This window comes from Heloderma suspectum, chromosome 6, assembly GCF_057233095.1.
Source record: "Heloderma suspectum isolate Gila_16-S chromosome 6, 16-S_ref, whole genome shotgun sequence".
NCBI lineage: Eukaryota > Metazoa > Chordata > Lepidosauria > Squamata > Helodermatidae > Heloderma > Heloderma suspectum.
In genome coordinates, this window is record NC_139463.1 from 101,039,200 (window position 1) to 101,062,185 (window position 22,986).

Genomic DNA, 22,986 nt, shown 5'->3' on the forward strand with positions numbered 1-22,986 from the left:
AATGCTAATAAGTCCTTTCCAGCCACTGGATATCCCCTTGGGACAGAAGTACTACAGATCTTCACCACCACCACCACCTTAGACACACATCCCCAATACTCATTCACATCACGTGCAAAACCTGTACATGCTGTGGGTCTTTCTAAAAAGAGTTCCTTGGTTTCTGCAACTACATTCACAAGCCCCTCAGTGGGCCTCCCCCAGCAGCATCACCATATAGGTTGCATGCATAAGTCTCCTAGAGAAACACAGGACGCACAACTCCCCCCACACCCCGCACAACTCAAAGTAGCCCATATACCATCGCACCAGCCCCATATCCTCCGACCAGAGGTGGCTGCTACTCCACCCCGCCCTCACCTTTGACCATAAGGACACATGGGCCCCACACCCTATAGGTACAGGTCCTACCTATGGAATCACATCACTCCCACCGTCCCCCACTGGGCCCCCTTTATGGACCTTACGGTTCGTGGCACCACGAAACCCCCAAGCCTTTTTCACCTACAGATTTCCTCCCCCCCCCCCACTACAGAAACATCCTCCCCCTGTTTAGCATCCACCCCCTATAGAGCCCCCTATAGACCCCATTGGCCACGCCCCCTACGGAGCCCCACAGATACTCGTAGGCCCCGCCCCTAGGCTAGGCCCCGCCCCTTCTCGCTCTCTCACCGGCGGCTCCGGGGTCTCCGGGTCTCTCTCTCTCTCTCTCTCTCTTTTTCCCTCTCTCCCCCTCTTCCCTCTCCCCCCTCTCTCGGGCTCCGCGGCATCCAAGATGGCGGCAGCCTACCCCCCTCTCCTTTCACTCGACCCGCCTCTCCCTGAAGTCTATTGGTGGACCCTCCCGCCCTTCATGTTTCCCTCTGTTTTTATTGGGTGGTAGAGAAGGGGATGGTGGAGGGAAATAGGGGCGGGACAACGCGGCGCAGCCGCAGCTGTCATTTATAGGAATGCTTAGGAATTATTTGTCAAGAGGCGGTGTCCGTCAAAGCATTTTTGTGCAGTGATTGGCTTAGATGGCGCGGATATATTCAGTCTGACCATGCCTACCACTCCGCGAAAAAACAAGCCGAAAAGGTGGGTCTTGTGTCAAGAGAAGTTTCCTAATGGACAATAGAAATGTCCCTCAAATCGTACTCTTCGATTATTGGCTTTCCTTTTCTGACGCGAACACTCGTGAGCAGAAGAGTAGTTATTGGATAATAATGGCGCCACTCAATCTGATGCTCTTCCTCTTTGGAAGCTACCGTTAGTGGGCGTAGGCGCGGGTTATTTCACGGCCGTGCTTCCCCATTGGCCGTAGTGAAGTAAGCCTGCACATGTTGCCCTCCCATTGGACAGCTATGCCGTCCCAAGCCCGCTTCCTCCTTTGTATTGGCAAACACGTTGTGAGGCGGGTTACAGTAAATGAGTACAGGAGCGGGGCGGGGTAAGGACGTCAGTGGAAGAATCTTATTAGAACAAGTCACTGTCACTTAAATTCACAACAGCCAATAACCGAGGAGGGAATTACCTCACTGCCAGGTAGATAGTAATGAAATCTCTACGCGTTCTATTTTTCACTGCCGGCTGCAGCTTGCCCCTGCCTTCGGACCAAATCGCATCATCATTATTCTTAATAACTATTGTTAATGCCTTCAGCATTGACCAATATACAGCTAGGACAGGGCCTACCACATACACAACAGCGGTAAAAGAGCATCTTTAATTAGGGCAGCTTCCGCAAATGTTATATATTGGTGCTGTTATGCAAATGCAGGGGCATTCTTGGACTGTACACACTAGGGACAAAAAAGTGAACAAGGTACAGAGAAGGAGAACACAGGAGGCCACCTTGCTTCTGTCATACTTTGGAAACACTGCAGAAGAGCTCCTTCCCTCTTTACCTGCTTCTTACATATGAACCTGCAAAGCTGCCTTATACCACCTGCATCCAACCTAATATTGTTCACTAACTGGTCACAAAAGTCCAGAGCAGCCTTCCCCAACATGGCGCCCTCCAGATGTGTTGGACTTGAACTCCCATCAGCCCTAGCCAACATGACCAATGGTTAGGAATACTGGAAGTTGTAGTCCAGAACAACTGGAGGGACCCTGGATAGAGGTTGGTCCAGAGGTGCTTCCCCAAAACCTTTTCTACTGCCATTCTCCATTAATATAAGAAGAGCCGTGCTGGGTCAAGACGCATCAGCTTCAATGACGCCAGGTTTATAACACTGTGATAGGCCTATCGATTTTCTCCATATAGCTCTACCACATAAAATAGGCACAACAAAATATTAAGTTTGGAGGAAAAGTTTGTTGTTCAGTCGTTCAGTCGTGTCCGACTCTTCGTGACCCCAGGGACCATAGCCTTCCTGTCCTGCACTCTCTCCCGGAGCGTGCTCAAGTTCATATTCATTGCATCGGTGATGCTATCTAGCCATCTCATCCTCTGCTGTCCCCTTCTCCTTTTGCCTTCAATCTTTCCCAGCATCAGGGTCTTTTCCAGAGAGTTTTCTCTTCGCATTAGGTGGCCAAAATATTTGAGCTTCAGTATCTGTCCTTCCAATGAGCACTCAGGGTTGATTTCCTTTAGGATGGACTGATTTGACCTCCTTGCAGTCCAGGGGACTCGTAAGAGTCTTCTCCAGCACCACAGTTCGAAAGCATCAATTCTTCGGCGCTCAGCCTTCCTTATAGTCCAGCTCTCACAGCCATACATTACTACTGGGAAAACCATAGCTTTGATTAGACGGACCTTTGTCGACAAGGTGATGTCTCTGCTTCTTACTATGCTGTCTAGGTTGGCCATCGCTTTCCTCCCAAGGAGCAAGCGTCTTTTAATTTCATGGCTACAGTCACCATCTGCGGTGATCGTGGAGCCCAAGAAAGTAAAATCTGTCACTGCTTCCATTTCTTCCCCTTCTATACGCCAGGAAGTGATGGGGCCAGATGCCATGATCTTAGTTTTTTTTAATGTTGAGTTTCAAACCAGCTTTTGCACTCTCCTCTTTCACCCTCAACAAGGGGCTCTTGAGATCCTCTTCGCTTTCTGCCATTAGGGTGGTATCGTCTGCATATCGGAGGTTGTTGATAATTCTCCCAGCAATCTTAATTCCGACCTCTGATTCATCCAACCCGGCGTTTCTCATGATGTACTCTGCATATAAGTTAAATAAACAGGGTGACAATATGCAGCCTTGTCATATTCCTTTCCCAATTTTGAACCACTCGGTTGTTCCACGTCTGGTTCTTACTGTTGCTTCTTGACCCTCATACGGGCTTCTCAGGAGACAGGTAAGGTGGTCTGGTACTCCCATCAATTTCAGAATTTGCCAGAGTTCGTTGTGATCCACACAATCAAAGGCTTTAGCGTAGTCAATGAAGCAGAAATAGACGTTTTTCTGGAATTCTCTTGCTTTCTCCATGATCCAGCGAATGTTGGCGATTTGATCTCTAGTTCCTCTGCCTCTTCGAAACCCAGCTTGTACTTCCGGTAGTTCTCGGTTCGCATACTGCTGAAGCCTAGCTTGTAGGATTTTGAGCATCACCTTGCTGGCATGTGAAATGAGTGCAATTGTACGGTAGCTTGAACACTCTTTGGCGTTGCCCTTCTTTGGAATTGGAATGTAAACTGACCTTTTCCAGTCTTGCGGCCACTGTTGAGTGTTCCAAATTTGTTGGCATATTGAGTGCAGCACTTTAACAGCATCATCTTTTAGGATTTTAAATAGCTCAGCTGGAATAATGTCATCTCTGCTAGCTTTGTTGTTACTAATGCTTGCTAAGGCCCACTTGACTTTACTCTCGAGGATGTCCGGCTCAGGTTCAGTGACCGCACTATCATGGCTATCAGGGACATTCAGATCTTTCCTGTATAGTTCTTCTGTGTATTCTTTCCACCTCTTCTTAATCTCATCTGCATCTGTTAGGTCCCTGCCTTCTTTGTCCTTTATCATGCCCGTCTTTGCACAAAATGGTCCCTTGAGATCTCCGATTTTCTTGAAAAGATCTCTAGTCTTTCCCATTCTGTTGTTTTCCCCGATTTCTTTGCATTGTTCATTTAAGAAGGCCTTCTTGTCTCTCCTTGCTATTCTCTGGAACTCTGCATTCAGTTGGATAGATCTTCCCCTTTCTCCCTTGCTTTTCGCTTCCCTTCTTTCCTCAGATACTTGTAAAGCCTCATCAGACAGCTACTTGGCTTTCTTGCATCTCTTTTTCTTTGGGATGGATTTCGTTGCTGCCTCCTGAACAACGTTACGGACCTCCGTCCATAGTTCCTCAGGCACTCTGTCTATCAGGTCGAATCCCTGAAATCTATTCCTCACCTCCACTGTATATTCAGAAGGGATATGATTTAGGTCATACCTGAATGGTTTAGTGGTTTTCCCTACGTTCTTCAATTTAAGCCGACATTTTGCAAGAAGCAGCTCATGATCTGAGCCACAGTCAGCTCCAGGTCTTGTTTTTACTCACTGTATAGAGCTTCTCCATCTTTGGCTGCAAAGGACATAATCAATCTGATTTTGATATTGACCATCTGGTGATGTCCATGTGTAGAGTCGCCTCTTGTGCTGTTGGAAAAGAGTGTTTGCTATGATCAGCGTGTTCTCTTGGCAAAACTCTTATTAGCTTTTGTCCTGCTTCATTTTGTACACCAAGGCCATGCTTGCCTGTTATCCCAGTGATTTCTTAGCTTCCTACTTTAGCATTCCAATCCCCTATGATGAAGAGGACATTTTTTTTGGTGTTAGTTCTAGAAGGTGTTGTAGGTCTTCATAGAACCGATCAACCTCAGCTTCTTCAGCATCAGTGGTTGGGGCATAGACTTGAATTACTGTGATGTTGAATGGTTTGCCTTGGATTCGTACTGAGATCATTCAATCGTTTTTAAGATTGTACCCCAGTACTGCTTTTCCCACCCTTTTGTTGACTATGAGTGCTACTCCATTTCTTCTAAGGGATTCTTGCCCACAATAGTAGATATGATGGTCACCTGAATTAAATTCGCCCATGCCTGTCCATTGTAGTTCGCTGATTCCCAAGATGTCCATGTTCAATCTTGCCATCTCATGTTTGACCACCTCCAGCTTACCTTGATTCATTGATCTGACATTCCAGGTTCCTAAACAATATTGTTCTTTACAGCATCGGATTTTCTTTTCACCACCAGACACATCCACAGCTGAGTGTCCTTTCGACTTTGGCCCAGCCACTTCACTCTTTCTGGTGCTACTTGGAAATACCCTCTGCTCTTCCCCAGTAGTATATTGGACACCTTCCGACCTGAGGGGCTCATCTTCCGGCGTCATCTCTTTTAGCCTTGTATACGTTCCATGGGGTTTTCTTGGCAAGGATACTGGAGTGGGTTGCCATTTCCTTCTCCAGCGGACCACATTTTGTCAGAACTCTCTGCCATGACCTGTCCGTCTTGGGTGGCCCTGCACGGCATAGCTTATGGCTTCACTGAGTTAAGCAAGCCCCTTCGCCACAACAAGGCAGTGATCCATGAAGGGGAGGAAAAGCTTACAGCAGCACAAAAACACAGCCGTAGCTGTGTTTTATTCACTGAATATTTGTTTGTATGATCCAGCTGGTTAAGCCTAGTCCTCCTGTTGCTTTGGCCCCATGCCACAGCAGTCAGAAACTCTGGGCTAGGCCCTTACAATTAGACAATTACTGAACAGGACTATTTTCTGATGGACAGTACTAATTGTTCCATATGGAAGCGGGGATGTACACCAACCCTAGAAAAATTAGCAAAGAGATAAGACCAACACACACACAGGAATGCTTTGTCATTAGTGGGTACTGTAGCCATTATCTCAATTCAGGGTTGTTGTACTATGTAAACATGTTTAGTAGAGCTGCTTCTTGCAAAATGTCGGCTTAAATTGAAGAACGTAGGGAAAACCACTAAACCATTCAGGTATGACCTAAATCATATCCCTTATGAAGATACAGTGGAGGTGAGGAATAGATTTCAGGGATTCGACCTGATAGACAGAGTGCCTGAGGAACTATGGACGGAGGTCCGTAACGTTGTTCAGGAGGCAGCAACGAAATCCATCCCAAAGAAAAAGAGATGCAAGAAAGCCAAGTGGCTGTCTGATGAGGCTTTACAAGTAGCTGAGGAAAGAAGGGAAGCGAAAAGCAAGGGAGAAAGGGGAAGATATACCCAACTGAATGCAGAGTTCCAGAGAATAGCAAGGAGAGACAAGAAGGCCTTCTTAAATGAACAATGCAAAGAAATCGGGGAAAACAACAGAATGGGAAAGACTAGAGATCTTTTCAAGAAAATCGGAGATCTCAAGGGACCGTTTTGTGCAAAGACGGGCATGATAAAGGACAAAGAAGGCAGGGACCTAACAGATGCAGATGAGATTAAGAAGAGGTGGAAAGAATACACAGAAGAACTATACAGGAAAGATCTGAATGTCCCTGATAGCCATGATAGTGCGGTCACTGAACCTGAGCCGGACATCCTCGAGAGTAAAGTCAAGTGGGCCTTAGCAAGCATTAGTAACAACAAAGCTAGCAGAGATGACATTATTCCAGCTGAGCTATTTAAAATCCTAAAAGATGATGCTGTTAAAGTGCTGCACTCAATATGCCAACAAATTTGGAACACTCAACAGTGGCCGCAAGACTGGAAAAGGTCAGTTTACATTCCAATTCCAAAGAAGGGCAACGCCAAAGAGTGTTCAAACTACCGCACAATTGCGCTCATTTCACATGCCAGCAAGGTGATGCTCAAAATCCTACAAGCTAGGCTTCAGTAGTATGCGAACCGAGAACTACCGGAAGTACAAGCTGGGTTTCGAAGAGGCAGAGGAACTAGAGATCAAATCGCCAACATTCGCTGGATCATGGAGAAAGCAAGAGAATTCCAGAAAAACGTCTATTTCTGCTTCATTGACTACGCTAAAGCCTTTGATTGTGTGGATCACAACGAACTCTGGCAAATTCTGAAAGTGATGGGAGTACCAGACCACCTTACCTGTCTCCTGAGAAGCCAGTATGAGGGTCAAGAAGCAACAGTAAGAACCAGACGTGGAACAACCGAGTGGTTCAAAATTGGGAAACGAGTACGACAAGGCTGCATATTGTCACCCTGCTTATTTAACTTATATGCAGAGTACATCATGAGAAACGCCGGGTTGGATGAATCAGAGGTCGGAATTAAGATTGCTGGGAGAATTATCAACAACCTCCGATATGCAGACAATACCACCCTAATGGCAGAAAGCGAAGAGGATCTCAAGAGCCTCTTGTTGAGGGTGAAAGAGGAGAGTGCAAAAGCTGGTTTGAAACTCAACATTAAAAAAACGAAGATCATGGCATGTGGCCCCATCACTTCCTGGCGTATAGAAGGGGAAGAAATGGAAGCAGTGACAGATTTTACTTTCTTGGGCTCCACGATCACCGCAGATGGTGACTGTAGCCATGAAATTAAAAGACGCTTGCTCCTTGGGAGGAAAGCGATGGCCAACCTAGACAGCATAGTAAGAAGCAGAGACATCACCTTGTCAACAAAGGTCCGTCAAATCAAAGCTATGGTTTTCCCAGTAGTAATGTATGGCTGTGAGAGCTGGACTATAAGGAAGGCTGAGCGCCGAAGAATTGATGCTTTCGAACTGTGGTGCTGGAGAAGACTCTTACGAGTCCCCTGGACTGCAAGGAGGTCAAATCAGTCCATCCTAAAGGAAATCAACCCTGAGTGCTCATTGGAAGGACAGATACTGAAGCTGAAGCTGAAATATTTTGGCCACCTAATGCGAAGAGAAAACTCTCTGGAAAAGACCCTGATGCTGGGAAAGACTGAAGGCAAAAGGAGAAGGGGATGGCAGAGGATGAGATGGCTAGATAGCATCACCGATGCAATGAATATGAACTTGAGCTCACTCCAGGAGAGAGTGCAGGACAGGAAGGCCTGGCGTGCTATGGTCCATGGGGTCACGAAGTCGGATACGACTGAACGACTGAACAACAACAACATTTGAAACCAAACATAAGGTGATCATTTTAGCATTGCAAATTCTATACCTAATACTGGAAGACAAAGCTGTGCAGAAGGTGTAGGAAGATTGTGGTGTGGGCAGGATGTAAAATAACAGCCCTGTCACTAGAGGCTCCTAATCCCAGAATTCATGTGGAGAATTTCCTTAAAGTTCTCTCCTACCCTACCCTTCCCCCAATCCCCCAAAAGGACTGGATTACACACACAGGTTTCAATAGAGTTATATTTCTTCCCCCAAAATGTACAAGTTACAAATACATTTCAGACAAATAGGTTTCATGCTACAGCTGTTAAAACACACCCCACAAATTCCAGCTATGTCAACCATCACTCCCCACAACTCTACAGCAAGCCCAGTTATTCAGTAGAAATTGAGGAATTCATGTTTCTCTGCTTCTCAGGGAGAAATCCAGACATTCCACCTGTAGCCAAGGTACTCCCAAGGCTGAGTTACCTTCTAGCCAATCATTATTTCCTCCTGGCGCATACGCTGCAAGATCTCACCCATGGAATCTACCACACTGGGATCACTTTCCTGGTCACTCACATAGGAGAAAAGGGCTATAGCTTTCTCTGTCAAACTAAAAACAAACCTCGTCCACACCTGAAAGTTAAGATACGAAGGGTAAGTAGCCGCTTGCTTCTTCATTGAGAAATGGAATTTAATTTACCTTGAGATCCCCCAAACAGCCATTTTTACACTCACCACTTTACACAACAGCACAGGTATTCATCCTACCATTCCCACACATACATACATTCTCTCTCACGCACACAAACCATTACCCTTGAATATAAGCGGCTATGGAGCATTTTCTCTAAAAATGTGTTAACCAGACTGAAATTACACCTGTCCTTAACCTGGTGCCCTCTAGACACGTTAGACTACAACTCCCACATCATCCCCAGCCAGAATGGTGGGAGCTGTTGTCCAATACACCTGGAGAGCAGAAAGTTGGGGAGGCTGCACTATTTACTGCTGGGATTCCTCTTGCCCTGCCAAACCTTGGCAATGCCCCCACAATGAAGCACAGCCATCCCAGGGCAATGGGAAGCAATTTACATGAGCTCTAACTAGGGGATTTCTTTTTAACTCCATATCCTGAAAGGTAAGTTGCCTGGTCTTCCTCAACCAAGGGTGGGCTACTTGTGGCCCCCCAGATGTTCTGGCCTACAACTCCATTATCCCTCAGCATTGGCTATGCTGGTTAGGACTGATGGGAGTTGTAGGCCAAAACATCTAGAGGGCCGCAGGTCACCCAGCCCTGTCCTAAACCAAGACAGCAAGGGAGAAGCACTCTGGCACAATCCCAAAGCATTCCTTATCTTTACAGTGAAGTTTACATAAAGCCAACTTGCTTTTGCTTGTCTAGTGGTGATGGGGGCTCTACACCGAATGATTAGTAAGTTCAGCTTAGCTACTCCATGTCATGAAACAGCTCACAGCTTAACTAATCTGCTTTTGAATACTGCACGAATCCTGGGAACAGACCTCAGAACAGAATTCTCTCTATAATGCGATTACAGTCCCCCCGCCCCCAAATAATAGGCTGTCTGATGATGACATTGTTCGAGGAAGAAAAAATACCACTTAGGTCCAGGATTGGAAAGAAACATTCAGAGGTGAGAGTTTTGAAGGGTAAGACAGTCCCTGGAACTCCAACAAAGGCCCACGTCCAACATACAGGCCTCTCTGCCTGCATTTGATATGTGGTTCCAGCTGCTAGTGTCCATAGCAAGAGGAGAATGTTATGAGGTGGACATGATGCCACTCTTCTCACTCTTCACCTTTAAGAACTCAGCCATGCTGGAGAAGTACTTCTGGTTGGCTTCAGCTACCTTCTTCTCAGCTGCCTGAGGGTTCACAATCTCCAGACCCTGGCAACAGAAGAGGAAAAAAAAAGGTGTGTGAGAGAGAGAACGATTTAAAAATATGTGAAGAGCAGGCTCTGGCTGCCTCTGCAGTGTGGGAGAGACAAAGAACTATGATACCCTAGCTTCCATGTCCAGAAGTCAATTGCTTGCAATATATTTCTTGGCAAAAGCAGAGAATAAGAGACAGCACACACTGAGGCTGGCAAATCTTCCCTCCAGGCATGACCTACACCTGCTAATATCAAAACTCACAACCAGAACACCAGGGCAAGGGGTGGAGGAAATCAGAGGTTTTAGGGTTACAGCCAAGATAGTATGTATTCCAGCATTCTAAACCCTCATTTCTAAAAACCTTCAGAAAAAAAGTACTTTGTTCTACAACTACAGAATAAAGGTAGTATTCAACTGACTTGGTTCCCTTGCTAGACACACTCCATCCTCCAAAACACCCAGAATCCACCATTTCTAGCTCTTTGTACACCCAATGCTCCTCCAAGACAGCAATCCCAGTTTCAGATACTTCAGGTGAGCCAAAAGCAGTGCTTACCTGCAGCGGAGTGAAGGCCACGCTGGATGCAGTACCTGAGGAGCGGTCCCGGATGGTCGACTTCCCTCCGTACACCATGCTTTGCTTCTGGAGTGTACGCTGGTTGGGAGGACATTTGCAAATGGCAGCCATTAGGGCTTTTGTAAGGGAAGCAACAGAGGGAGACAGAAGGGATGCTAAAGCATAGAGAGGGGGCTAAACCATTTCGACCCTCCCTGAATGTAGGCATGGCCTACATTTACTGCCTTCCGTAGTACCAGAAGCTCATCAAACCCATACTACATGTTGAACCATCAAGGATCTGACCCTCCCTGGGTTTCTAGCTACTCCAGTTGCCCTGGCACATTCAGTCTCCAATTACAGACAAATAGTGTGGCCACCTTCACGCTGACGTTAAAAAGGAAGCCACTCTTGATGTTAAGATGTACCTATCACTATTAGAGACTAATCGCAACCAACAATGCTAGAGAATAAGCCTGATTCTCTGCCTGCTCAAGCTTCCAAACAGTTTTCAAGGGCTGCCCCATGTAAAGTATAAACATAAGGGGAGAATGTCGCCGAGAGCTTTGAGCAAGAATAGGACAAATACACTTGACAAAACTACGCTGCAGTAAGAGTTCAAGCTCAGCTGGGGCCTGCTTGTTAGTGCACTTAGCATTAGTTAACTCAAACCACGAAGACAGTGTGCTAGTGGGGGAGGGCTCAGTGGCAAAGCACATGCTTTACATGCAGGAGGTCCCAGGTTCAATCCCCAGGCAGGGCTGACAAAATCCCCGCCTGAGACCCTGGAGAGAGCCACTGCCCGTCAGCATCAACAACATTGGGCGACACGGACCAATGGTCTGATTCAGTGTAAGGCAACTTCCTGTGTCCCTAATGCTGCCTACGCCCATCCAGAGAATTTCATATGAGGTCTTCATGCTACTACCTCATCACAGGAAAAAAAAAAACCCAAACAAACAGGATCGGTAGCTCCTGGCACGCCACACTTCCTAACCTGCAATGTCTTTGAGATGCGTGCCTTCGTGGCCTCATTGACTTGCGTTTGTCGGACACGGCCACTGCCAGACTTGCCCAAGTGGCCCAAGCTGAACCCAAGGTCTTCCTGGTAAGCATCCTCTTCAATCTAGGAAAGGAGATGTGTCAGGGGAGGCAAGATAAAGAGAGAGAAAGGTCACATTTGGATTTGTTAGTATCAAAACAGACAACCTGGTTGACTGCATCAAAGGGCATGGACTGTTTTTGCCAGGGTCGCTCAGTCAGGGACAAACAGGGGGCTTCTTTGGAATCCCCTTTTCAGTTTAAACCTATACAACCGGAAGCCAGCCCCCCATCGCGAACCCTACAATTTAAGAAGAGGCAAATCGCCAAAACACCATTGTGGGCCAGGGGGAGGCTCCCTAAAGTAGCCTGATTTGGGTCAGATGTAAGCACATCAGAACTGGGAGGGGACAGCTGGCCAAACGTCATAGACATTCAAAGCTGTAAAAGTACATCAAGCTGGCTGTTCATTGTACAAGCCTGCCCAGGGTCACTTCCCATCTTGTATACATTTTTCCACATACTTCCATGTAAAAACAGCTGTGAAGCACCCATGTTCACAGTTGCACGCAACTATCACACAAGCTTGTATTTCACTGCATGCAGATGTGGCAGACATGAAACATCTGAGCACATGAGCAGACACTAAATACACACATTTAACAGGCTACATGCGAGTTTAATACTCTGGATTGCTTGGAAGTGCTTTCCTTTGCTTTTCCTACATAACATGTGAAGCAGCCCTCCAATCCCTGCCCGGGAGAAGATTTTCTTCACCCCACATTATGCATGTTAAAAGGGCAAGGTTGATGAATAGAACCCAGAAATCCTGGTTTCTACTACCCTCATCACAGATTAGACAATCATCTGTTCTCAAAGACAAATCCTATGGAAGGAAGCTCTACAAGAGGCCATACCTCTCCAAAGCTCATCCGGTTTGCCTGCTTCCGGATTTCTGTTAGGCCAAGACGCTCTTTCATCTTACGATACCTGAGGGAGGGAGGAAAGCATTTTTAAAATCAAGAGAAAAACATTGAAGCCCTATTGCTAGGACACACAGTTGGGGCCAAAAATGGAATATTTGGCATGACATCAGCAAGAAAACGGCTGAATGCCAGAAGTCCTAGGTTCGCTGATAAGAAAGATATGAGTTGGGACGCTCTGTGAATTCCAAGCAGCTGTGCTTTGTGAATTGCGATACAGGCTGACCATATCGATACCTCACAGACAAATATGGAGATTGAAAGTTATCTTTCACACTTCCTAAATGTTCTGAAGCAATTCTCAGCTCAAAAACCAGGTCATAATGCAGGCTTCCCCAACCTGGCGCCCTCCAGATGTGTTGGACTCCAACTCCCATCATTCCCAGACAGCACAGCCAATAGCCATAAGAAAATACATTTAAAAAATAGTAATTTTTTAAAAGATAGTTAAATTTCTCTCTTTTCCATGAAAAAAGAACATCTGATGCAATAAATGCTATTTTAAAATCAAACCAAAATGTGTATCCATTAGCATTAGATCTGGAGTACTCCTAGTTTTTATTTCCTCACACACTCAGCCCTGCCATGCCACTCAGCTCAGCCAGCTTTCCCCTCACCCCACCCCCTTTGAGGCATCTCTTGCATTGTCCCTCGCACCTGCGTCCTCCACGTTTCTTCCTTTGCCCATCCAAGGGAGCTGGCAGTGGCTTCACCTGTTTGACCGGAGGTGGCTCCTGCCACTTGTCAAATTTCCTCTCAATTTCCTCCTTGAGATCATAACCAACCTAGATTGTTAACAGAAGGAAAAAATGCTGTATGGGGTTACACAGCAACAGTGGGGAACCTTTTTCAGCCCAGGTGCCACATTACCTCAGTAGAAACCTGTTGGGGGCCGCATTCAAACAGCAGGCAGAGCTAGAGCCAAAGTGAGCAGAGTAACAGATGCAGCTCTTGCCTATGTTCAAAACGCTAGACCACTTGTCTCTGCTGTGTGCAGACTCCATCTCCCTGCCCCTCCCAAAACACCCCCAAGAAACATACAGCATTCAAACTTCCTCCACTGGTCATTTAAATGTTGCTATCAGTGGGGAAAAGAAGAACAGAATGGCAAACCCACCCAACCTGCAACAGAACAGGAAAACATGCTGGCCTTCTCTGGCCCTGACTTGCGTAATGTTCCCTGAATGAGGAGCAGCCACCCCCAAGGGGAGAGGGGCATGGCCAGCAGCTAGATTAAGAGGGCTGGTGGGCAAGATTTGGCTTGCGGGCCAGCGGTTCCCACTCCTGGGTGCCAGGGATAAGCTTCATTCCTCTTCTCAGATGTAGCTCTATCTTTCAGTCTTCCCCCACAGAAGACTCAGGAGCTCCAGTTTTCATCCTACCCCCATCCAGATCAAACAGCTCACTCCCTAGCCCAAACTGAGAATCCTCTTCTTCCCAACAAAAACTATTGAATCAGTTGGGTATAACTATTGGACTAGAACTTGGGAGACCCAGGTTCAAAGCATCCCTGAGCCATAAAGCTTAGTGCATAACTTTGGGCCAGTCACTGTCTCTTGGCCTAACCCACCTCAAGAGAGCTGAAGTGTGGATAAAACGGGTGAGGGGGAGAAGAGCTATCTGTGCTACTCTCAAGCCCTTTGGAGGAAGGGCGGAGTAAATGTGCAATGAATAAAAACATACACACAGTTCTCCCCATCATTCTTGTCCTTTTAATTCCATTCTAACTTACTCCTGCTTTAAGGGAATGGATACATCCTGTCTTTCATAGTCATTACCTACCTACCATCCCAATGGCCCACCAGCGAGAACTTATATACACATGTGCTGTTTTTCAAGCCCATATGGGGCTTGCAAAGTGGCTCAAACATAAAATGGTAGCAAAAAAAAATCAACTTACTAAAAACATAAACAAACCGGGGATCAGACAGCAGTAAAACTGTCGAAGCAAACATTTCGACCATCTTCTTGAAGGTTGGGAGGGAAAGGAAGAGGCTAAACAAGCCACCCCAGGGAGGGAGTTCTAGGTCCTAGGTGCCAACACCAAGAAGGCCCTGCTGTACCTATTTACTAAAGCTTTTAGTCTCCTAAGACTTCCCACAGAGATCTCAGAAGCCCTCATTTATGCTCTCTACCAGCCCAATATGTAATATCCCTTCTCCTGCACTCACCTTCCCTTCTGGACTCTCATGGAAGCTGTCCACTCGCGCTGCCAGTGTGCATTTTGCTGACACCAACCGAGCTGCCTTCCTCCGCAGATCCTGCAAGGAGGAAAAACCAGCACTGACTTGTTGCCGCTGAGAAACACTTATGCCAGCACACCAATCAGGCAGACAATCACATACATACAGGAGGCAACGACTGCACAATGTCACTGTGGTAGATATAGCCGGTGTGAGGCAGCACTGAAGTGCTGGAAAAGCCAGACAGCGTCTTCCTCTGGGCGCCCAGAAGCATGATGTTACAGGCCGGCATTTTGGAGAGGTTTGTGAGACCACCAGCAATACCTTGGGAAGGAAGGACAATGCAGAATGAACTCCACAGAGCAAGTGGCCCAGAAGGGTCAAGCTTTTGGGCCAGCCAACCCTGGCCATCTCAGCCTCCTCCGCCCATTGAGATTTGCAGACAAGGCCCTTCCACTAGAAAGTTGGTTCTGGAGGTTCCCCAAAAGGGCCCTCTGCTAATCCCCAGTGACAGAGACCTGCCAGAACCAATCACAGATCAGCAATGCAACCTACACTGCTATATGGATCATTTATTGGGCTGCATACTTCATGTTTATTTTTTTCAACTTTCGCATTCTGTAGCTTGTTTGTAAACTATTTTGACAGGCTTTGAGAGTTGGAAAGATTGATTGTAAGAATAAAATAATCTACCCTAGTAACTAATCATACCAGAGCAGAGATGTCTCACCCTTTTGAAGGAAAACTTTCACATCCCCCTCCGAGACCCAACTGCTTCAGGTCCCTTTCTGCCAATGCCAGACTAGGGAAGCGCCACAGTTCCATACTCTAGTCTACAAGAAGCTCTCCTCCTCCATACCAAATCTACAAACCCCAGCCAAGAATCTCACCCATGATCTTAGCAGCAGTGGAGGCTCCCACAATGATGGACAAGTTGGGGGCAATGAACGACATGCGGGACTCCACGTACTCATAGATGCGGTGCTTGGACTGATTCAGCTCCAGGGCCATGTCACAGGCCTCCTCAATGCGTTCCAGTTCTTCCTCAGTTAATTGTTGTCTACAGTGAGAGAAAGACCACACCAGAGGCTTTGCAAACCACCCGGAGGGCTTCGGCCAATGGGCAGTATAGAAATACAACAAACAAATAATTGAGGCCTAACTACTTGACCAGAGCTGGGCAACCTGTGGCCCTGGTGAGAGATTATGGGAGTTGTAGGCCAAAACATCTGGAGGACCACAAGTTGCCCACCCCTGAACTAGACCAGCCTGCTCTAATTCTCAGCCTCCACACCAACACCTGAAATGCTAAAGCCCTGTGATGGTTTTTGTTCTAATAGCTGTCAGTATCACCTTCTCCAAATGCCAGTCTTTATGTAGCCCATACAGCACTGTCCACATACAAGAGGGAGGGACCAGCAGGCTTGGGGGAACCCCACAGTTCATAGAAGTACAAAAAAAATATGTTGAAACCCTAAGGGGGGGGGACCCCAGAACAGCCCAATAAGGACAGAGCATGATCAGTTGGCACGGACTGCTGACTGACATGGGGGGGGAATTGAAAAATGGGGTGGAGGAAGGTAAGAATGGAGTGAAAAGGAAGCCTGAAAAGGAGCAATCCAGACCGTAACGTTTTGTTGCAGGTCCCACTGGTGCATTTAGATTTACAACTCCAGCAGAATGCATAAGCCAAAAGGAATTAGTAAATTCACTCACAGTATGAGTCATATGACCTGGCAGATGCTTTCTGAGACATTGACAGCATCTCTTAGAAGTCTCTGGGGAGAGCAGTAAACACCACCCACTGGCCATCGCTGCTGAAGTACATCAGAGCACCTGTGTTCCTGCTTAACCTCCACTCAGAGTTACCTGTCATAACAGCAACTGCATTGAGCTACACCACTCAAGTTTACAGCAGTTTTGTCTAATGAAATCTGATGAATAAGCTGTTCATTATGTAAATGACCATCTAAGGTAGACACTGGAATAATAATATATTTTGAGGCAGATAGATATAATTTCTTTTTGACATCTATACCCCACCATTCTATGATAAATCATACTCAAGGTGGCTCACAAATTAAAAGCAATAATAACAGTGAGATAAAGCAAACAGCATTAATATAACCAAAGTAAGCATGTAACAGATGAAAACAATGTCACAAATTAAGAAAGATGCCCACCAGAACTGAACAGTTAAAATAAACCTCCTCCAGAGACTAGTCCACAATTCAGGCACAACCGAAAAGGCCCTCTCTCGCCCCCACCAACCACACTTCTCTTGGTGAGGGACAGAGGGGCCTCAGAAGCAGAATGCGGATCTCAAGCAAGTTAGGAGTACATATTTAAGAACTCATCAACATGGTGGAAGATGAGCAGTTTCAGTGAGAAGAAAGTGTGGAGGGATACAGGAACATGGTTGAGAGCAATCCACCCCTTTAATACTTTGAAAATACACAGCTTCCTTTGGAGGAAGAAACACATCTCCATGCCCAGGACAGCTAGCAAATTGTTGGTACAACTGCAAATATCAGAGCACTCAATTTTATTTCTGTCTAAAGTGAGCTACAGAAGTTCACTTCACACATCTCATCACCTGTCTCCACACCCCACTCAAATGAGAGGCAGATAATGACTTTCTGAAGGCCACCTGAAAATCACACACTTGCATCCAGACCCCAACATCGGCCCTGAAAAGGAAAACTTCTGTGATCGGCCTGTTCTACACACACAGAATAGACTGAACTGTATCACTCCAGACTGCAGGAGATAATTGTCTAATGCTCCCCTATATAAAAGAGAAGCTCCCTGCAAGAGGAGGGGGGAAAACCTAGCACACCACAAAGAATAAGGGTGGATTAGACCCTCTGTTCTTGGTATGCTCTCCTATTAATGCTCTCCTATTAAAAAAGTGATTCCCCACCCACAGTCTCAAGTTGCACAGCCCATTCTACCTTCTTCAGCAGCACAAGTAGATTCATCCCCTACCCCTCTTCTGTTCTAGATGCTGGCCTATCTGCCATACCCCTGCTAAACCCTCCCCTCTACCCTTGCAGAGCGCCCACCTTACCCCTGGGTAGTGGATGCTGTGACACTGACCACCATGATTGTGGCATTGGTAAGGATCTGTTGAAGGTTCTCATTGTTCTTGCATTTGTCCAAGCTGTTGCCTAGTTCCTGCAAGGGTTAGACATTTTAAGCAGGAATTAGCAATCGAAGCAGAGAGAAAGTGAAACTCTAGACACCTGCTGGGCTGACAGGCATCATAAACATGTGCACCTGAAACTTCATCCCTATTTGTGGGAATTCCAGTTCTACTCTTACTGAAAAGCATGATTTCTCTTGAGGGCCAGTTCTAATTTCCATAAGCTTTCCATCAAGGTTGATTATGTTAATATCAAAACCATAAATAAGTGGATTTGAAAAATACTTAAGAGATTTTCAGCATGCTTCAATCACCCTGTTCTTCTCAAAATATTCACTTGAATGTGACAAATAACCATAGTGTAGCAGAAGTAACTGAAGGATTCCTTTGTTAAGGATTCCAGAGCCACTGGGATTGATGCTAGTCAATAATGCACACTTAAGAAACATGTATTTCAAAACATAAGCACAATACCTTGACAGTCCGGATGTAGTCCAGAGCATTAGGTACAAGAGATTCCAGTTCTGGGAATCGTTTGGAGTATTTGTCCCGGATAAACTTGTGAATAATGTCTGGAGAGTGAAAAAGGTAAAGACCACTCAAAAAGGCTGACAGCAGCACAGAGCATTGTCACATTAGAGAGAATAAAAGCAAGCTGCCAGGAATATACTAACCCAGAGTGTTTTTAGTTCTGCTGGACCATAGAGCCTTTTCAGGAATTGGCTAGTCTGGACCGTTTGTTGCCGAAGAAAGGAAGTGCACCTCTCAAAACACTCCTTGAACTGCCTTACAATTTTCACTGTCTCACTCACTCTCCCACCCTTTGCATCCCAAACCTTCTAGTTTCCAGCCTTCTACTTATTAAATCACACCCACTTCCAGAGAATCCAGCCATCCTCAACTCTACAACTTGCCTAATTTATCCTGCCACCCTCATACCACTCGGTAGCAGCCTTCCCTGCCGCCCCGCACTGCCCAAGCAAGCAGCTAAGGCTTGCACTCACTCAGCTCATTCTCAATCTCCACTGTTAGGTTGTTGGCATCCACAATGACTCTGTATTCAGGGGCAGCCTCTACCGGGCCTAGAACTGGGAAGAGAGGAAAGGGCACAGTCAAAATCCATATGGGGCATGGACCTAAGGTAACAGTGAGATGGGTGTATGGCAGGGGTGCAGAACCTCTTTCAGCCTGAGGGCCAAATACCATTTCAGAGAAGCTCTTGGGGGCACATTCCAGTGATGGGTGGGGCAAAAGGGGCAGAGCCAGAGGCAAATGTGGCGGGGCCAAAGTATCAGTACGGTGCAGCTAAAAGCTCTTACTGCCAGTAATGAAGCTTTAGGAGAGGCATTTCAATGTTTTAGAATGGGGAAGAAATTGCACAAAAGCCAAGAAACTACTAAATGATCAATGGCTGGGGGACAGGAGGGGAAGGGGGCATAGCTTTCTGGACAACACCAGAAGGCAGGACGGGAATGTCAGGGCTGAGGTTCTTCACCCCTGGCATATGGGCACACAAGACCCTGTAGTGGGTTCTGCCCTGCACGAATGGGTTTGGGGCTCAAGTGGAGTGTCAGGATTCAAGCACATACACCTGTGCATGCACCTGTAGGGTGATCTCTTCTCCAAATCAGACTCCATACCTTCAGATGCTTTGGGCTGTTTGCTGATGTATTCCTCAATCTTCAACATGATTTCAGCAAACTAAACAGAAGAAATACAAAGAGATGTTCGAGCATGCTTTGGAAGACAGCATCCTCAAAGTCAGCCTACACCCCAAAGTCTAGAACAGGAGTGGAAGATTACAGAACAGGCTTCCCCAACCTCAGTTGCTGGGAACATGGGCGGGAGGGTGCCGTTGCATTCATGTCCTGCTTGTGGGTTTCCAGTGGGCAGCTGGTCAGCCATTGTGTGAATACAAAGCTGGACTAGATGGATCCTTGGTCTGATCCAGCATGGCTCTTATGTTCTAATGGTGCCCTCCATATCTTTTGGACTACAACTCCCAGCATTCCTGACCATTGCCCATGCTGGCTGGGGGTGAGGGGGGTTTAAGTCCAGAACAATCTGGGGGGCACGAGGTTGGGGACGGCTGTTGTAGAACAAGCAGGGTGGATGCTGAATCCTCTTTTGGAACCTTTTGGAAGAGCTTTTGAATAATGAAGAGTAGAAATACTGTATATTGAATTCCCACCACCACGGCTGAAGAGAAAAACTCTGTTTGAAATGCACTTGCCACATTTGAATCTTTGACACTTAACTAAATGAACATCTGGATTCTCAGGAGATGTTGATTTTACTCAAGCAACTTCATGCTATTCTCACTGATATAATGTGGACTGATTTTCAATATATATTTAGCTATTTTGTGCCTCTCCATTCCACCTAAGCAATTGGGTCACAAAAAATTAGTCTCCTGTGGGCTTATTAAATTGGCCACTGCTGCTCTAGGAGGAAGGTGGCCCCGCAGCCCAGCTCTTTTCTCTCACCATCTTGCTATCCCACAGCTTGGCGATACTCTTGACTGAATCAGTTGCTAGATCCAATTGCATCTCCTCCTGGACATCCTCAATGGGAGGCTCATCCTCCTCATCTGCAAAGCTGCCATCCTCTTCCTCCGCTGCCTCCTCGAGGTCAGCCAATAGCTCGTCTGCTAAGGACATGGTGGATCAAGCCTGCGGAAGGAAGAGAGACAGGGTAATGGAAGAAAACCAAATAATAATAACTGACATACACATTCAGACTCTAACTCATCTGTCATTTCCTTCAGTACTGGGGCTGGGAGCAATTCTTAGTACTATCTACCCTAATAGAGCCATGAGGCAGGAGCAATCTCAAGAACTCCCCAGATAGCCAAACACAGTCCCTAGAGGGCCAAAATCTGTTATCTATCATCCAAGACCGTAGGACACAAAATAATGGGCTTAAGTTACAGGAAGGCAGATTTTGGTTGAACATCAGGAAAGACTTCCTAACAGTCAGAGCAGTCAGACAATGGAACCAACTGCCTAGGTAGGCTCTCCATTGCTGGAGTTATTCAAGCAGAGATTAGACAGCCTTCTGCCAAAGAGATGTTTTAAACTGGATTCCTGCACTCAGTAGGGGGTTGGACTTAATGGCCCCTTCCAACTCTATGATTCTAGACATCCATCAGCACAAATCCCTGACCCACTGTGCCCCTCAGTTTCAATTTCCCTTTTCGTTCTATTCCTCAGCCCCCCTCTAAAGGCATCTCCCCTTTTCCACAGTTGCAACTACCCCCTGTTGAAACCCACTTCAGGTAAGAGATCTCTCCTTAGCTCTGGTTTCTCCAATAACCTTTTCAGTTTTCAATTCAGATTATTCCTTCTACCCTCCACAACTCAAATAAACCCTGGTACAGATTTCACTATCATTCCACACTAATTATTCATTCCCAGAATTCATGCCAATTTCCAAACCTCTCCCTCAACTCCACTCATCCCAGCCCAATCAGCCAGCTTCTACTTTCTGCTCTTGGTTTTCCTCTCTATACAAGGGCCACACTACCACTACCAAGTCACTCCTCCAACTACCCCCCCCTTCCTTTCCCAGGGCTAAAATTAACAGTGGTTTCAAAAACTCGTCCTTCACATCCTATCAGCCAGAAAGCAAGTACTGCATGAACTGTAGTAAAGTTGCGCATGCTGTAAAGTTTCAGTTTCAAGCTTGCAGCAGAGCAGAAACTGAGGCAAAGCTCCATCTCAGATACTATTAAACTTCCTTGAAAAGTTTGTGAAAGCATTAGTACACGAGCAAAAACAAGGAAAAGCCCTGTGATACCTTGAAGACTAGGAGATTTATTGTTGCATGTGCTAAATGCAACAGTGAAGAACTGCATGCGCTCATGAAGAAGTGTTGTCCCCATTTAGCAGAGCACATATGCTTTTACACAGCCTTATCCTGTCTGGTACCTACTAGATCTTTTGGACTACAAATCACATCATCCCCCACCAACATGCCCAACAGTGTAGTTCTACACATCTGGAAGGTACCAGGTTAGGGAAGGCTTCCTGGCTACATGTGAACAGGCAGGAGAAGGGGCAGTCTGCAGATGTGATTACAAAGTGATGCCAGAAAGGTCATCAATGTGAGAAATAAGAGTAGCCCATTACTATGCAGAATGCAAATGATAAACAAGGCCTAGACAAAACAGTAAAAGATGCAGCTGGGGCTGGGGATCCATTTGCAAGTGACAATGGGATAGCATATGGCAGGGGTGCAAAACCTCCTTCAGTTTGAGGGCCAAATTCCATTTTAGAGACACTTCTGAGGGCCACAGGTCAGTAGTGGGTGGGGCCAAATGTAACAAGAGTGGGGGGCCCAAATACCAGCATATTCTAGCTTAAAGTTACTGCCAGTAATGAAACCTTAGGAGAAGCAGTTCAACGTTTAAGTACTGGAGGTAGGGGACACGCAAAAGCTGGGAAATCACCAAACAATTGGCAGCTTAGGTAAGGGGGGTGGGGCTGGGGGAAGAGGTTTGGCTATCTGGGGAACCCCAGGCCAGATTGGGACCTCAGGTGAGCCAGATGTGGTCCCCAGGCCTGACGTTCTACACCCCTGGTGTATGGGAAGCACTTCGGAGAACTGCTCGATTATTATTAATTGTTATTACTGCTGACGCAGAACAATCCCTACTCATCTGAGAGGCAGCGTGACGTAGCCGTTTGAGCGTTGGCCTCTACAGGGAGGAGACCCAGGTTCAGAACCCCGCTGAGCAATGGAGCTCGCTGGGTGACCTTGGGGCAGTCACTGCCGTTCAGCCTGGACTACCTCACAGGGTTGTTATGAGGATAAAGGGCGGGGGAGAACCATTCACGCTGCCCCGAGCTCCTCTGAGGAAGCTCCGGAGAAGCAAAACAAATCCCTCTCGCCTTCTCACCTACCTTCCGCTGCTCACTGAGCAGCCTCAACCCAGCCTCGCCCCAACTTCTCGCCCTTCGAGAAGCCAAAGTTCAGGAGCTCCTTGCTCCGCTTTCGCCTCACCGGCTCGTCTCTCCCGCGCCTTCTTCGCACAAACGAACACCACCAACTCCGCACCTCCTCTCAGTCCCACAATAAATACGTCACACCCCCAGCTCCGTCGCTCTTCGTTTCGTCATCAAGTAGCGCCTCCGCCCCGCCGTGCCACGCGCGAAGCTAATACATGGAGGTAGCAAAAGAAGCAGGGAAAGAGTCGCACAGAGCGCACA

General features: G+C 46.8%; 2 protein-coding genes across 6 annotated transcripts in view; both read right to left on the reverse strand.

Moving 5' to 3' along the window:
• Positions 1-772, reverse strand: part of CNOT3 (CCR4-NOT transcription complex subunit 3) — a 31,809-nt gene extending 31,037 nt beyond the window's left edge. Inside the window, exon 1 of the mRNA XM_084805630.1 lies at positions 673-772. The gene's annotated coding sequence lies outside the window, so the exon portion shown is untranslated. The remainder of the gene's footprint in view (positions 1-672) is intronic.
• Positions 773-8,205: 7,433 nt separating this feature from the next.
• Positions 8,206-22,848, reverse strand: PRPF31 (pre-mRNA processing factor 31). Of its 5 annotated transcripts, none has more exons than XM_084805635.1 (15): positions 22,781-22,848; positions 20,263-20,448; positions 19,417-19,477; positions 18,781-18,864; positions 18,251-18,348; positions 17,702-17,808; positions 15,522-15,691; positions 14,798-14,955; positions 14,620-14,709; positions 13,106-13,233; positions 12,383-12,455; positions 11,422-11,550; positions 10,425-10,523; positions 9,791-9,880; positions 8,206-8,606 (listed from the first exon to the last, which is right to left on the reverse strand). In XM_084805635.1, the coding sequence occupies exons 2-15, from the start codon at positions 20,434-20,436 to the stop codon at positions 8,460-8,462; spliced, it is 1,608 nt and encodes a 535-aa protein (XP_084661761.1). In that variant the 5' UTR covers positions 20,437-20,448; positions 22,781-22,848; the 3' UTR covers positions 8,206-8,459. The 5 variants fall into 5 exon arrangements, with proteins under 5 accessions (XP_084661761.1, XP_084661760.1, XP_084661762.1 ...); XM_084805634.1 differs by having other exon boundaries at positions 22,681-22,848; XM_084805636.1 differs by lacking the exon at positions 8,206-8,606 and having other exon boundaries at positions 9,656-9,880; positions 22,681-22,848.
• Positions 22,849-22,986: the final 138 nt, after the last annotated feature.